We start from the raw sequence: 13,695 nt of genomic DNA, 5'->3' as shown, positions 1-13,695 counted from the left end.
AGGTTCCTTTGTTGGTTCTTGGTCCAAGAAAGAACCACAGGAGTTGATCCAGGAATCTTTGGAAGCACATGGAGAACTCCACACAGCGGGACCCCACCGGCGTTCAAAACCCAGGCCCCTCCTACCACGCTACAACCTCATCTGGACGTTCTTCAGAACATCTGTTGCACGGCTTTGGTCCAAAGTTTTAAACCCATTCGACTTCACATGTTGCCTCCTGTGAGATTCCTGACACCCCTCCCCCACCCATCACCTTCACTCAATACCAGGTTGAGATGCAAATGAGGAGACTTCACTCAGGCAAGTCTGCTGGACCAGACGGAGTGAGTCCCCTTGTCCTCAAGACCTGTGCCCCCCAGCTGTGTGGAGTCTTTCATAAACTGTTTATGCTGAGTCTGAGTCTGCAGAGGGTCCCGGTGATGTGGAAGACATCATGCCTCGTCCCTGTACCAAAGACGCCACGTCCCAGTGGCCCCCAGGATTACAGGCCCGTGGCACTGACCTCCCACATCATGAAGACCCTGGAAAGGCTCATCCTGGACCAGCTGCGACCCATAGTAAGACCACATCTGGATCCCCTTCAGTTCGCTTATCAGCCTCGTCTCGGAACAGAGGACGCCATCATCTACCTGCTCAATCGTGTCTACACCCATCTGGACCAGCCGGCGAGCACTGTGAGGGTCATGTTTTTTGACTTTTCCAGTGCTTTCAACACCATCAGGCCGACCCTCCTGGGTGATAAGTTAGCAGCGATGCAGGTGGATGCTTCTCTGGTGTCCTGGATTGTTGATTACCTGACAGGAAGACCACAATATGTACGTCTCCCACAGTGTGTGTCTGACAAGGTGATTAGCAACACAGGGGCACCACAGGGGACTGTCCTCTCCCCCTTCCTCTTCACCCTCTACACCACAGACTTCAGCCACTGCACAGAGACCTGCCATCTTCAGAAGTTTTCTGATGACTCTGCGGTGGTTGGATGCATCAGCAGGGATGATGAGACAGAGTACCGGGCTGTGGTCGACTCCTTTGTCACGTGGTGTGAGCAGAATCATCTGCAGCTCAACGTGGCAAAGACCAAGGAACTGATCGTGGACTTCAGGAAGACCAGGAAACACTTGACCCCTGTTTCAATCCAGGGGGTCAGTGTTGACATTGTGGAGGACTATAAATACCTTGGAGTTCACATTGACAATAAACTGGACTGGGCTAAAAACACCACAGCACTTTACAGGAAGGGCCAGAGTCGTCTCTATTTTTTGAGGTGACTGAGGTCCTTCAACATCTGCCAGAAAATGCTGAGGATTTTCTATGAGTCTGTGGTGGCCAGTGCGATCCTCTATGCTGTTGCATGCTGGGGGAGCAGGCTGAGGGTCGCAGATGCCAACAGACTTAATAAACTGATCCGTAAGGCCAGCAATGTTGTGGGGATGGAGCTGGACTCCCTCAAGGTGGTGTCGGAGAGGCGGATGCTGTCCAAGATAAAGACAATGTTGGATAACACCTCCCACCCACTCCATGACATGTTGGTCAGTCACAGGAGCTCGTTCAGTGAGAGACTGAGATTACCCATAATGCACCACTGAACGACACAGGAAATCATTCCTGCCTGTGGCCATCTCCCTGTACAACGCATCCACTTAACACACTGTTTGCTGCTACAACTACACATGTTTCTTTTCCAACTATTTATTTATAAGTGACTTATGTATGTATGTATGTATATATATGTATATATTGTACTATTCTTAGTTAGCGTATTGTCTGTCTTGTCTTAATGTTGGTTTAAAATGGAGCACTGTAACAAAAAATAATTTCCCCCAGGGATCAATAAAGTATTCTGATTCTGATTCTGATTTCATCTCAGCTTTAATAAGAGCGAGGAGGACAACGGTGAGCCTTCATCGCAGCGAGCTGATGTGTTTCTCTGATAGATCCACATAAACTATTTATGCCCTGATAAGTGGAACTACTTCAGTCTGTGAGGCAGATGCACGATTGATTCATTATTAATGTTAAAATAACAACGTTAAACTTTGATAGTTTATACCTATTTATTAGGCACTAAGTGTTAGGGACATGAAGGCTTCACTCACTAATATATTTAATCATGAGCTCAATAAAACTGGCACAAAACTGACCAGGTGAGCAGGTGCTCACAGAGGACAGTCCTAACCAGCAGGGGCAGCAGCGAGTCAGTCCCCATAAACATGTTTACAGCCTGAAACAAACTGTTTGGTCTCTGTGGATCATTTCCTTCCTCATGACTTCTATAACTCACCTGTTTAAATTGTATTAAAGTTTGCATTATTAGGGGCGTGGCCTCTTTGACAGATAGGTGGCTGAAGCTGCTAGCGGTTTGCTAGCTTCACCTGGACCGTGTTTGTGCTGTTGGAGCCTTTTCAATGACATCATGTGACCAATAATATGGCTGCTGTGAGGTCACTGCACGAACAGGACAATTTTGACTGGAAGTTACTGAGCTGCTAAACACCGAGGACATTTTCACACCTGTAGTTGGTTCACTCTGGCTCGAGTCCCGTGAACTCCAAGCGAACCAAAAATGCGTCGCTACAAACCATGTGACCATGTTCAGTCTGCTCACCGGCCAGATGTGTGGAGGAGGTGGATGTAGCTCAGGAGGTAGCTGGTCACCTACTGATCGGGGGTTCGATCCCTGGCTCTTCCAGTCTGCATGCCAAGTATCGACCCCAAGTTGCTCTCTGATGCGTCCAGCGGAGTGTGAATGTGGTTAGACAGCACTCAGTTTAGAGTCAGTGCTGGTGTGACTGGGTGTTTTATAGAGCACTTTGAGAGTAGAAAAGCGCTTTATAAGAATCGGTCCAGTTACCATGTGTCTGGGGTGGGAGCAGCAAAAGTAAATACAGGAGGAAGAATACGGAGAATTATCCTTCATCTCAAGGCTCGTTGCTAGCTAGCATCTGTAGTTCACACGGGATGTTTTTCAGCTCCAATGTCTAGCTGCATGCTACACAACCAGGTGCATCCTGGTTCAGATCGGTGCGAATCACACCTGCACCGAGCTAATGTTTCACATACATCCTATGATTGTAGCACTAAATGAATCCTTCTGCTTTCATAGCTGCGGGCTGAGAATATCTAACAATGAACGACGGCAGGAAAGTCCGCTGATTTGTTTTTAACTGTTTTGACCTTTGCTGCCATGAACCAGGGCAGTGAGATTTTACCTGGACAAATAAAAGATTCATAAACAGACAGGAGCATAACGTGGTGAGCACACACGTGACATGAAGCAGACACAGATGAGTACGTACTGATGTAGAAGGTGCTGGGGGCGTGGTTTCCATCATATTCGAGACCCAGCAGGGTGGAGATCTTGGGGTCGTGTCTCAACCACAGGGCCACTCCCAGGATTACACCTCCAGTAAGCTGCAACGCAGAACACGGCACATGTAGTCATCCACATGAAAGCTGTTTGTATGCATCCACACTGAAACACCAAACTCACACAGCTGCACAAATCAGGGTGGAAGAGCAACAAGTAAAGTAATGGCTTCACTTCCTGTCTGACTGCAGGTGAAGCACTGAAAGTTCTCAACACAGCATCCACTTATACTCTAACTAATTCTTTCAGGGGTGTAAAATCCACAGTAGTCTACTTAGGGGGCGTGACTTACCCCCACCTGTTGCAGGTAAAACACAGACTGTAGATATGAGGCTCAAATGAGGCTCCTCAGAGAAACTGAACCATCAAAAACAGAGAAAAGTTGAACGCATCTTCATTCAGCCCATCACCTTCTGGTGTACACTCCACCATCGGTCTGAGAAACAAGTCCACACATCTGCAACCGATCTGAAGCGACATGTTCCCCCAGTCAGAGGAAATCTCTGTGAGGGCCTGATAACAACAAGCCGGCAGCAGCAGCCGCTGCAGCGTGTGCTGCTGCCTCAGAGGCAAAACACACGTTTCCATTTCAAATTAAACACACACACAGACGAAGACGACTGCAGGAAGAAGCGCCGTCAGAGTAAAGTCAGAGTGAGGAGGAAAGTTCAATGACTGGTTTCCTTCCTGTATCCATGACAGTATGTTGGACTGATGTAATCTCCAAATTCATCCAAAAAGATCAAGTCCTGATTTCTATAAACGCAGCTGTGATCTACACGAGGACAATAAGACCAATCTGCTGAAGCTGTGAAGCTGAAAAATGACGCTCATCATCTCCATTTTAAACTCAAGCTTCACTGAAACCAAAACAACCCCCATCTTCCTCCTCCTCCTCCTCCTCCATTATCGAGGTCCATTCCAGCTCTACAGCATGCTGCTGCCTAGCAACCAGATCAACACCACGACACACGCACTTGGAGCATGACTCAGGGAGGCTAAACGGTCTCTGAGCTGTTTCCTAAGAAGCACTTAACTCTTTACCCCTGACAGCAGCAACCCCACCAACAAGACCGGTTTACATAACGGGTCAGCAACAGAAGTGAGCGAGGGTGGTCTGAGGGTACGAGCACGCCCTCGTTACGGAGCGTTTATTTGTTTCAGCGTCAGAAACCTGACTGAAGTTTGTTTAAAATCAGATGGGAGACGGCGGTCGGATTCGTAACTTCATTTTTCCGCTGCTGTTCCTTTTCTGATGGTGATGTGTCCTCATCTTTCACAACACGGGAGTGAAAATGTGCAGAACGTTCACATCTTACAGCCGTTTTTAGATGTCGAGCAGCTGTTCGACTCATTTACTGTTTCGTGGAAACTGTCGGTGTGACGTTTGCAAAGACAGCAGACGCTCCGAATGTGGAAAAAGTTACGCATATTGATGAGAGTCGCTGGACGCGCCCACCGCATCCTCATCGCAGTGTCACAAGTGCTTGTTGCTAGGTTACAAAAACCATCACTTCTGCACGTCTGACCCCATCACTTATCCAGGAAGTGAGAGAGAAAACAAAAACATGTCCGCCAGAGACACCAGACAGAGATCAGGTAAAGATAAACCGAGAACAGGAGCAGGCTTCAGGTTCCAGACTGAACAGGATCCAGAAAGTCCTGCTCTGCTCACGACGCGGCCTCTGACAGGGTCGAAGAAAAGCGCAATTCAAGCCTCGCCCAGAATAAACCAACAGAGCCCGGCGGGCACCACGCCACGCGTAGGCGGGCTCGCCTCCACACATTTAAAGCTGGATCAGGGAAACCCTTCAGCAGCCATGTTCACGTCTTCAGACTAGATCGCCACGCGTCCCCGTGAGGCTGACATAACGCACACCTGTCAAACTGATGATCTAACTCCTGATTGGAGGAACAGATTCTTGGCACGTTTACACAAAGCATTTTTATTCCAGTCAGGCTTTGAGTCCATGCGTCCAGGTAAACACGGATTGTGTCATAAGTCCCGCCCCTTTTGAAGCGCAGCAGATTTTCATTGATCATTTATCACCGAGCAGAGCCGGGAGAGCACAGAGGACTCTGACTGCTCAGGACGTCTTTCTTAAATTCTGACTCCTGCAGTCGTTAGTTAGTTTGACCAACAGTCCCGCCTCTTGTTGCCAAGTAACCTTTTAAGGTGTTTACTACCTTTGTCATTTAAAAGTACGAACGCAGCTTTATACTCTTGGCGAGGCGACGGGCAGTTCCAGCGATCGTCATGCGGAACGTGAGCTAAATGCACCATAATGTGGAGTCTCAACGAGCTGGATGCGGCTCAAAGGGAGCACACCGAGTGGACGTGTTTCACGGAGCGTGGCGGTGAGACGTGGACACCCTCCCACTGTGACTGCACCAAGCTTCGTCACTTTCAGGTCGACAGGGACGTGAACGGAGGGAAGCGGCGTAATCCCCGACACGTTACTGAGAAGCGACGCGTCTGCGGCCGGGATGCGTCCGTATTGGTCGCTGATTGATTTCCTCATTGTAGCCGTTTGAATCAACGCTGTGAGGATTCCTCCACCAGCTGACGCAGAGCTCATCCTCCGACTGCAGCTGTGGTGGATGGATGTGGTCTATTAATCAATTCTGCCTTCATCACTTACTGGACAGACAGAAAATCATGACCACACCTGCACTCGTCTTATATTTATTATTATTAACAACAACAACAATGGATTGCATTTATATAGCGCTTTTCAGGGCCCTCAAAGCGCTTTACAATTCCACTCTCACATTCACACACAGGTGGAGGCAGCTACAGTTGTAGCCACAGCTGCCCTGGGGCAGACTGACAGAGGCGAGGCTGCCATATCGCGCCATCGGCCCCTCTGGCCAACACCAGTAGGCGGTAGGGAAGTGTGTTGCCCGAGGACACAACGACTGAGACTGTCCGAGCCGGGGATTGAACCAGCAACCTTCCGATTACAGGACGAACACCCAACTCTTTGAGCCCCTCAAGCTCCTTTTTTTATTCCTGTCTTGCTTTGCTGGGATGATGAGCTGTGGCCGATATTTGGATCACATTCATTTCATTCCTCATTAACTGGAGAACTTCCTTTGGACACGTATACGATGAACCCTCATCTTCTACACATATTTCATAAACAGACAAAATTCACCTAATGCTCAACATTTCCCGTTAGTTGACCTCAAACAACAAAACAACAGGGTTGGAACCAGCTCGACCAGGTGCTGGTGAGCACGTGAACCATGATTATGGGATCATTTCAGGACAGGTTGAAGGTAGAGGTTTGCAGCTCGATGCTCACCGAGCACTAAAATCAAAGAGAATGCAAACGTCACAGCTCAGTAAGTCGTTTGCTTTTTGGAGTCCGAGTCTCATCAGCAGAAGAAACTCTTTCCTGTTTCAAAAACGAGCTCAGGCCTCACTTTCACTGAGCAGAGCAGAGCCGCCTTCTCCTCTCTACACAATTGTTTAGAGAAAAAAAACATTATTCTAATAGCAGATTGGAGGCTTTTATAAAATATGTAATTTCAGCCAGTCCTGCTGAGACATTCCACTTCCTGTTGGTCCCATTGTGCAGACACTGCAGGAGCTCTGCCAGGGAAAACACTTCGTGGGACAGATAAAATGTTAGCTGCGGAGCACTGACTCAACCGTACTTCATAATAAATAAATGATCCAGTCGGACTTCCTTCCAAAGATCAAAGTTTGCTTAAACAGATTCTTCCTGTTTGAAGCTCTGAAACGAGCAGATTTGGACTCTGTGAGCAGATCAGCCAGACTTCATCGGTCTGCAGGTTACCGTTGAACGCGGGGAGCGTGTCTGACTCTACATTCAGCTTAACTTTATTTATACAGCATCAAAGCACGACAACAGTCACGTTAAGGTGCTTTACATTGCAGGTAACTACAGTAATATCACTAAGTGATGCAGGCTGTGTCAGTATCACTGGAGCTGAACCAGATGCGTTACATAAATGAAGCCTGGAGCTGGACTCGGAGGCGACACCTACATGATCACAAACACAGCCGACTCTGAGCTCTTACCTGCAGCAGCTCCTCCAGGCTGACCTGGAGGAATATGGAAATGACCGACGGTTATTCATTTACATTTTAATTTGTATTTATGAGGCGATATCGTTGATGTTATCACTGGTGACCGGTCTGTGGGTTAAAGTGCTCTCGCTGGAACTCTCGCTCGTTTACACAAACAGGCCTTCACAGCAGCTGCAGAGCCACGATCACGGCTTCTCCTCTTGCATACTTGCTCCACGTTGTTGCAAAGAATAAAATCTTCATTATTTTAGCTGCATAATTCAACAACACCCAAATATGCACTGCAGGAATCACATGTGGTGAAATGTGCTGGGAGACTCCTGACAGGCTAGAAAGGCTCAGGTTTGCAGGCGCACGATGATGTGCAGCTCGCTTACTCCAGCGCCGAGTTACACCACCCAGACTCCACCCACCTGTAGCTGGTGGTCAGACATGAACACCGACTGCTCCGGGCTGTTCCAGTATCAGTGAACAAGCTGAGTGGTCTACACGCCTCCATCCCACTGTGGGAAGACCCACTGTGGCGAGGTCTTTATGGACAGCACTTATCAACATTTGTTTGGTTCTTTATTCGTTTCCTTAAACTTGTGCACAAACGGATTCGTAGCTTTTCTTAAATGTCAAACGCCATCAGCGCTGAAGGACAATAAAAGGCAGCGACTGGTGAACCGTTACTGGTTGGGTGCTCTGGCCAGTTGGCCTGCTGGGATTACGAAATGGCTCGCCTGTGTTTGACTAATCCCATCACAGTTTGATCAAACCCAGAGTGACTCACAGCTGCTGCCGGAGGATCCTGATGCTCTTTGTTGTCCAAAAACAATTAAAGGCGTTAATGACGACGGTTTCGTCTCACAGGAAATCAGCTGGGACTCGAGCTCGTCGGTGAAGACGACTCCAGTTTGAGAAACCCGGCGGGCAGACATCCCGTTTGAGCGACAGCTTGGTGACAGTGGGAAGAAACCTGCAGCAGAACCAGGCTCAGGGAGGGGCGGGGCTCATTCACCTCGAAGTAGTGGGAAGTTAATCTTAGGACCCGCCCACTTTGCTTCCATTTTTTTTCACCCGCAGTTGTCTGACATCATCGACTTTCTCTGGTCACTTCCTGTGTTGACGCAGCTTTATGATAATGCCCCCAAACCTCGGTTCAGTCAACCAAGCACACCTGGCACACAGGTACACCTTAGACCTCTGAAGATCTGATCTATATCAGACATGATGCCATGTTACCTAGCAACCAGCTACCAATGGACTAAAATGACCTGGCTTTAGATTTTATGAACCTATAACACTTTATAAAAGCTTTGTTTTCATTTCATGTCATTAACATTTAATGAAACCTTCGTCATCATCATCATCATCATGCACATGTGTGATGGCAACAGACTCCCACACCAGCTCCAGCCACACGGTTCCAGTTTATTACACTGTGTAAAAGCAGATGTGAGCAGATGTGCCAGACTGCTGTGACCCATCACCAGACACAAAGGAAGCGCGGCAGGTATCGGGATATTTAAGAAGCCGGGTGTGGTCTGTGGCGTCATGCTGGGTGCTCTCCTATTTCAGGGGAATGCCGGGACCTGACGGGGAGCCGGAAGAGGACGGGTCAGTGGGACAAGAAGAAGAAGTCTTGTCACTAAAAGCATCCACGTGCGTTTTGTACCACGCCGCCACTTCAGGATAACTGGAATCTGCATCCATCATAGCTGCTGCTCAGCTCGTAGTTCACAGGCAGAGAAAACACGGCTGCTCCGCCCAAGTCCTCGCACTTCAGCTCGAGTTTCCCTCCCACCGCTGTCTATTTCTGCCCGCCGCACAAGCGCGAGGCAGAATGTCGGGCATGCTGGGGGTGGGTTGGAGGAAGGGTGGGGGTCGGGATATGCGGCTCCTTTCCAAACCACCCCCACCCCCACATCCTGTTTGACGCAGCAAGTCACGGCGTTACTTTGGTTTGACTGTTTTTATTGTTTTCATTTCGTTTCAGCGATGATCCAGATGTTCTCCGGTCGGTTTATTTCACACGTTTGTTCGTCCCCGCCTTAAAACCAGTAACTGAGGATTAAAAAAGGAGTCACGATTAAACCCAGAGTTTAACTGTTTAACCCTGAAGAACCGTTTAAAGTTCGATTAATGGAGAAACAATCTTTACTTTTAAAGACTACGTTTAGTCAAAAGGGAGAAAAGTGAAACTGGGACATCTTACGAGCTCAAACACCTTCAAACTCAAAGCCCAGTTGGCTTCTTTCCCACGCTCTTCGTGCTACCGTGACCCGGCTGCCTGAGCACTGCACACACAAACTCAGACGTCTTTGATTTCTCTCGCTTTTTTAACCAAAATGGCGTCCTGCTCACTTCCAGCTGCTGCGAGGTCAGCTGCACTAACAGAGTGTCCGAGAACCTGAGGGAAGATCAAGCGCTTCATTTGGAAGTTGCTCAGCGCTAATGAGCAGGTATCTGTGCTAACTCAGCACGCCGCCCTGTCATCCAAACGAGGTCGCTTCTGGCGCCTGAAAACATGGCGGCAAACAGAACGCTAAGGCCGAGTCCAGAAACGCCCGCCGGGCTGTCTCTTCAGTCCAGCTTCACGCGCTCGTATTTTCCTATCAGTCGGTCCCACATTCCTCTGCTCCGGCTACACTTTTCCTCAGAAGGTCAAAGTTCAGGGTGCGCCGCTACGATGGAGTGGTATGCCTCAGTGCTGCGCACACACTTTGTACGAGCAGCTGCGGCACACGGTGAAAGTAAGAAGGTTTGGTAACGTGTGTGTGTCCTTAAACGCGGCGCTCTGACCATCTGCTGCACGCCTCCTCGCTCCCCGTGGACTGTAGCGCACGTCGCGGCGCTCACGCGTGTGTGGTACTCGTTGGTGAGCTACTCTCTGATATTTCTGGGCAGCATTTGGCCGTTTCCCACGTGGAGACCTAAAAATGCAACCTCCCGCTAAACGAGCCGCGAGCACGCGAGCAGAGACACCCGACCGACCAAACTGACTGTTCACGAGAAACATAACGAGAAACCAGCAGCTGCTGTGACGCTCACAGACCAAAAGGGATAAAAGACTCATTCAAGCACAAAGAGAAACAGGGTTTCTGGAGCAGGCAGGAAAAAACAGAATCATGATTCAGGTTTGATCGTTTCTACCTGAAAGTCTGAAGGTGTGAGAATCATTAACACAGCTGCTCGCCAGCCGCCGGGTTTGAAAGAGGGCGTGGCAGACCAAATAAAATGTGACTATGAAGATAAGAGCTGCAGCAGGCTGCCCAGCTGATCAGAACAAGTCAAACTGATTTGTGCTCAGCATGAGAACGTTTATTTCATGCGCACAAACAAAAGGAAGCGGCCGGGTCGGCTTCGGACCATCACGCCGCTGCGCAGGCTGTGGGGTCGAGCTGATCCTTGACTTTTTCCTTTCTCAGAGCTCTCGCTGTCTCTCCTTGACAGCGAGAGCTCTGAGCCACACTGACAGAAAGAGGCTGCAGCCAACAACTCTGATGAAAAGGCAGCAGGAGGGTTTTACAGGTGAGCTGCTGGAACAGAAACGGCGTTCTTCTTCTCCCCGGCGCACAGCTGACTGCTCGGCTGTGGCCCTGCGAGTCGGGCCTTTCAGTCAGAATCAGGGGCTATTGTGGGCCGGGCTCCAGACAGGATGACCCTGCATCATTCATCGACACCCCCACCACCATCATCACCACCACCATCATCATCATCACCTGTGTTTTTACTCATTTCTTGCTAATTATATTCACAGCCCGTGGAAATCCCCTTTAAACACATCTGTTAGAGTTCAGCCACTGCATGGCGCTTGATGATTAGAGGAGCTGATAAGATAATGAAGCAGCCGCACGCTTGGTTGAATATGTTCAGGCTTCTACTCGTCCACACATGGACTGTTTATCGGACAAAACAGGAAAGATGACATTTTCCAACATTTTCCTGGGGGAGACATTAAATCCAGAGACCCCGTCTGAGACTGTGTGTGTGTGTGTGTGTGTGTGTGTGTGTGTGTGTGTGTGTGTAAATGGCGTGCAAACACACACTGTCATGCTTCGAGGTGACGACTGCACACGGAGAACTTCGGGGTAAGCCCGTTGTTTCAGACGTTTCCATTGCAGGAGCACTTTAAAAGGCGCAGACTTCCTGTTAGCGCTGGAGCGTGGACACGCCAGATGTGTGAGAGCGGTGGAAGCTCACAGGCTGCTGAGCTGCAGCTGCTTCCTCAGCTCCACTAACACTGATCAGCACTTTCATGTAAAAGTTCACACATTTTTAACTCTGCAGCTTCCTGAGAAGCGCGTACAACACTTCCTGTGACTTCTATTAAAGCGGCTGAAATCGAGCGACACAGCAGACCCGAGCTAAACGTGGAGAATTATCCCAGCAGTGTGACACACAGCAGAGGCTTCAGTCACTTTATTCTTTTATTTATCAGACATTTATTAAAGTCTTGAAGCTCGTCAAAGGGCAACTAAGGGTCCCCTGAGCGCGGCGTTTTAGTGAGAACAAACATAAAACATGAGGTGGAGGTGGTGGGGGTCACGAGGAGATCATCAGCTGCATTGATTCCAGGACTCGACGCGACTTTTTTAAAACAATAAAATCTAATTTTTGCCTAAATATCTAAAAGGTTTTAGAAATTACAAACACTGTTACACTGTAACGGGATAAAAGGTTCCACACTTGCTCACATACGCGTTTGTTTACCGTAAACAGCTGATAAGAAAATAGCTGTGTAAACATGTGAAAATAAAACTGTTTCTATGACAACAGCTTATCCAACGACCTAACCGACGGTGATGATAAAGCCGCTGATTTCTAAGTAAGTTTATCATCATATAACAGCTGCAGGTCGGCCATCAAAGGAGTGTCAAACATAAGGTCCAGGGGCCAGAATTGGCCAGGCAAACACTCTAATTTGGCCCACTGGACAGCTGTGGTAAAAGTGAAGGAGGGTTAAAGTTTGGACTTTTAACTGTAGTTTTGTTAGAGTCACAGATTTTCCTGCCAATAAAGATTTAGAGCCTTCAGCGCTCGACCGATGACACAAAGAACCAACGACCATCGCGGGATTGAGGTTTTGTTAACCCGGCTCACACAAACAGAGCCTGGCTGTGCCGAACCCGCTTCAGAGGCTGGTGCTGTGTTTGGAGAGCGGCTACCTGCCTGCTGCTGCTCATGTGGTTTGACACTAAGAGCGCCTCGGTCAGCTTTAGGAGATGTTTGGGGGTAAAAGGCAACAACGCCGCTCGCTGACAAAGAGCGAGCTGGGAGTGGCCATCACTGATACCTGCGAGAAACGGCAGAAGTCGAGGAAGAGCCCCGCCTTCCTTATGATGCCAAAGGATGATGCTGGATTTATTTCTGATTTAAAAACTCGCTTCTTGCTCTGGAGACGCTCCCGGTGGGACGGCTCAGACTCCTCTGTGGTGGCGTGTGGACTCCGCCCATGAAATGGTGCAGAGCCTCTGTTTGCTATGGAGGGTTGCTTCACTTTCACTTTTAGTAAGGATGTAAAACAGGGATCGTCTGACTTTCTGTTCAGCTTTCCAGGACTGCAGCTCGGCGCTCCTGGACTTTCCACAGAGCAGAGAGAAGAAACCATGAGCAGCAGCAGGGGGAGGAGGAGGAGATGACAAACTGCCCACAAATGTTTCCACCATCCATTACCCAACAGGCTTTGACTCATCCAGTGGAAACCCCTCCACCCACCCATCCTACCCACACACGCACGCACGCATACAGGAGGATGTAATCCACACAAAGCCGCACACCAAACACACCAAACTTCCAGCTCCGACTTTTCCTGCCACACAAACCGAGCAGTGAACATCGCCCGCGGTCACACACCTGATCTGTCCCCACCTGTGCACGTCGGCGCACAGCACCCACACTTTGCCTCGGAGGTACAATGTGGTTACGTAAGCAGAGCGCGCGCACGACTCCCGCGCTGACGGTGATTTCCCCACCGCGAGCCCCTGCTGCCGACAATGTGCGCGCGCGCGTCCCGGAGCAGGCCTCGCGGTAAATGGGTGGGGGACGTGACGATGTCCAGCAGCTAGGGGACACACACAGACACACGCGAGCGCGCTCACCCAGAAGATGAAGTTGAAGAAGAAGAGCAGGTATTTGATGCATTTGGTGCAGCCTTCCACTCCCATGATGCTCCGGGACTCGGTCTGTTCGGCGCAGAGAGGCACAGCAAGAGGAGCAGCAGAAGGACGAAGCGACGGTTCAGGAGAGAGCTCAACACTGGAATGAAGCTCGCACACCGAGG

The 13,695-nt window shown here is 49.4% G+C and overlaps 1 protein-coding gene across 1 annotated transcript in view; it reads right to left on the bottom strand.

The window, feature by feature from the left end:
• The window catches only part of LOC101484736 (CD81 antigen), a 30,210-nt gene extending 16,516 nt beyond the window's left edge, over positions 1-13,694 (bottom strand). The window contains exons 1-2 of the mRNA XM_004565688.5: positions 13,514-13,694; positions 3,297-3,411 (exon numbers count right to left, since the gene is read on the bottom strand). Of these exons, the coding sequence (XP_004565745.1) occupies positions 3,297-3,411; positions 13,514-13,579 (181 nt within the window). The 5' untranslated portion in view covers positions 13,580-13,694. The remainder of the gene's footprint in view (positions 1-3,296; positions 3,412-13,513) is intronic.
• Between the last annotated feature and the right edge of the window lies 1 nt (position 13,695).

This window comes from Maylandia zebra, linkage group LG1 (genome assembly GCF_041146795.1).
Source record: "Maylandia zebra isolate NMK-2024a linkage group LG1, Mzebra_GT3a, whole genome shotgun sequence".
Classification (NCBI taxonomy): Eukaryota; Metazoa; Chordata; class Actinopteri; order Cichliformes; family Cichlidae; genus Maylandia; species Maylandia zebra.
This window is presented reverse-complemented; position numbering and strand designations above follow the sequence as displayed.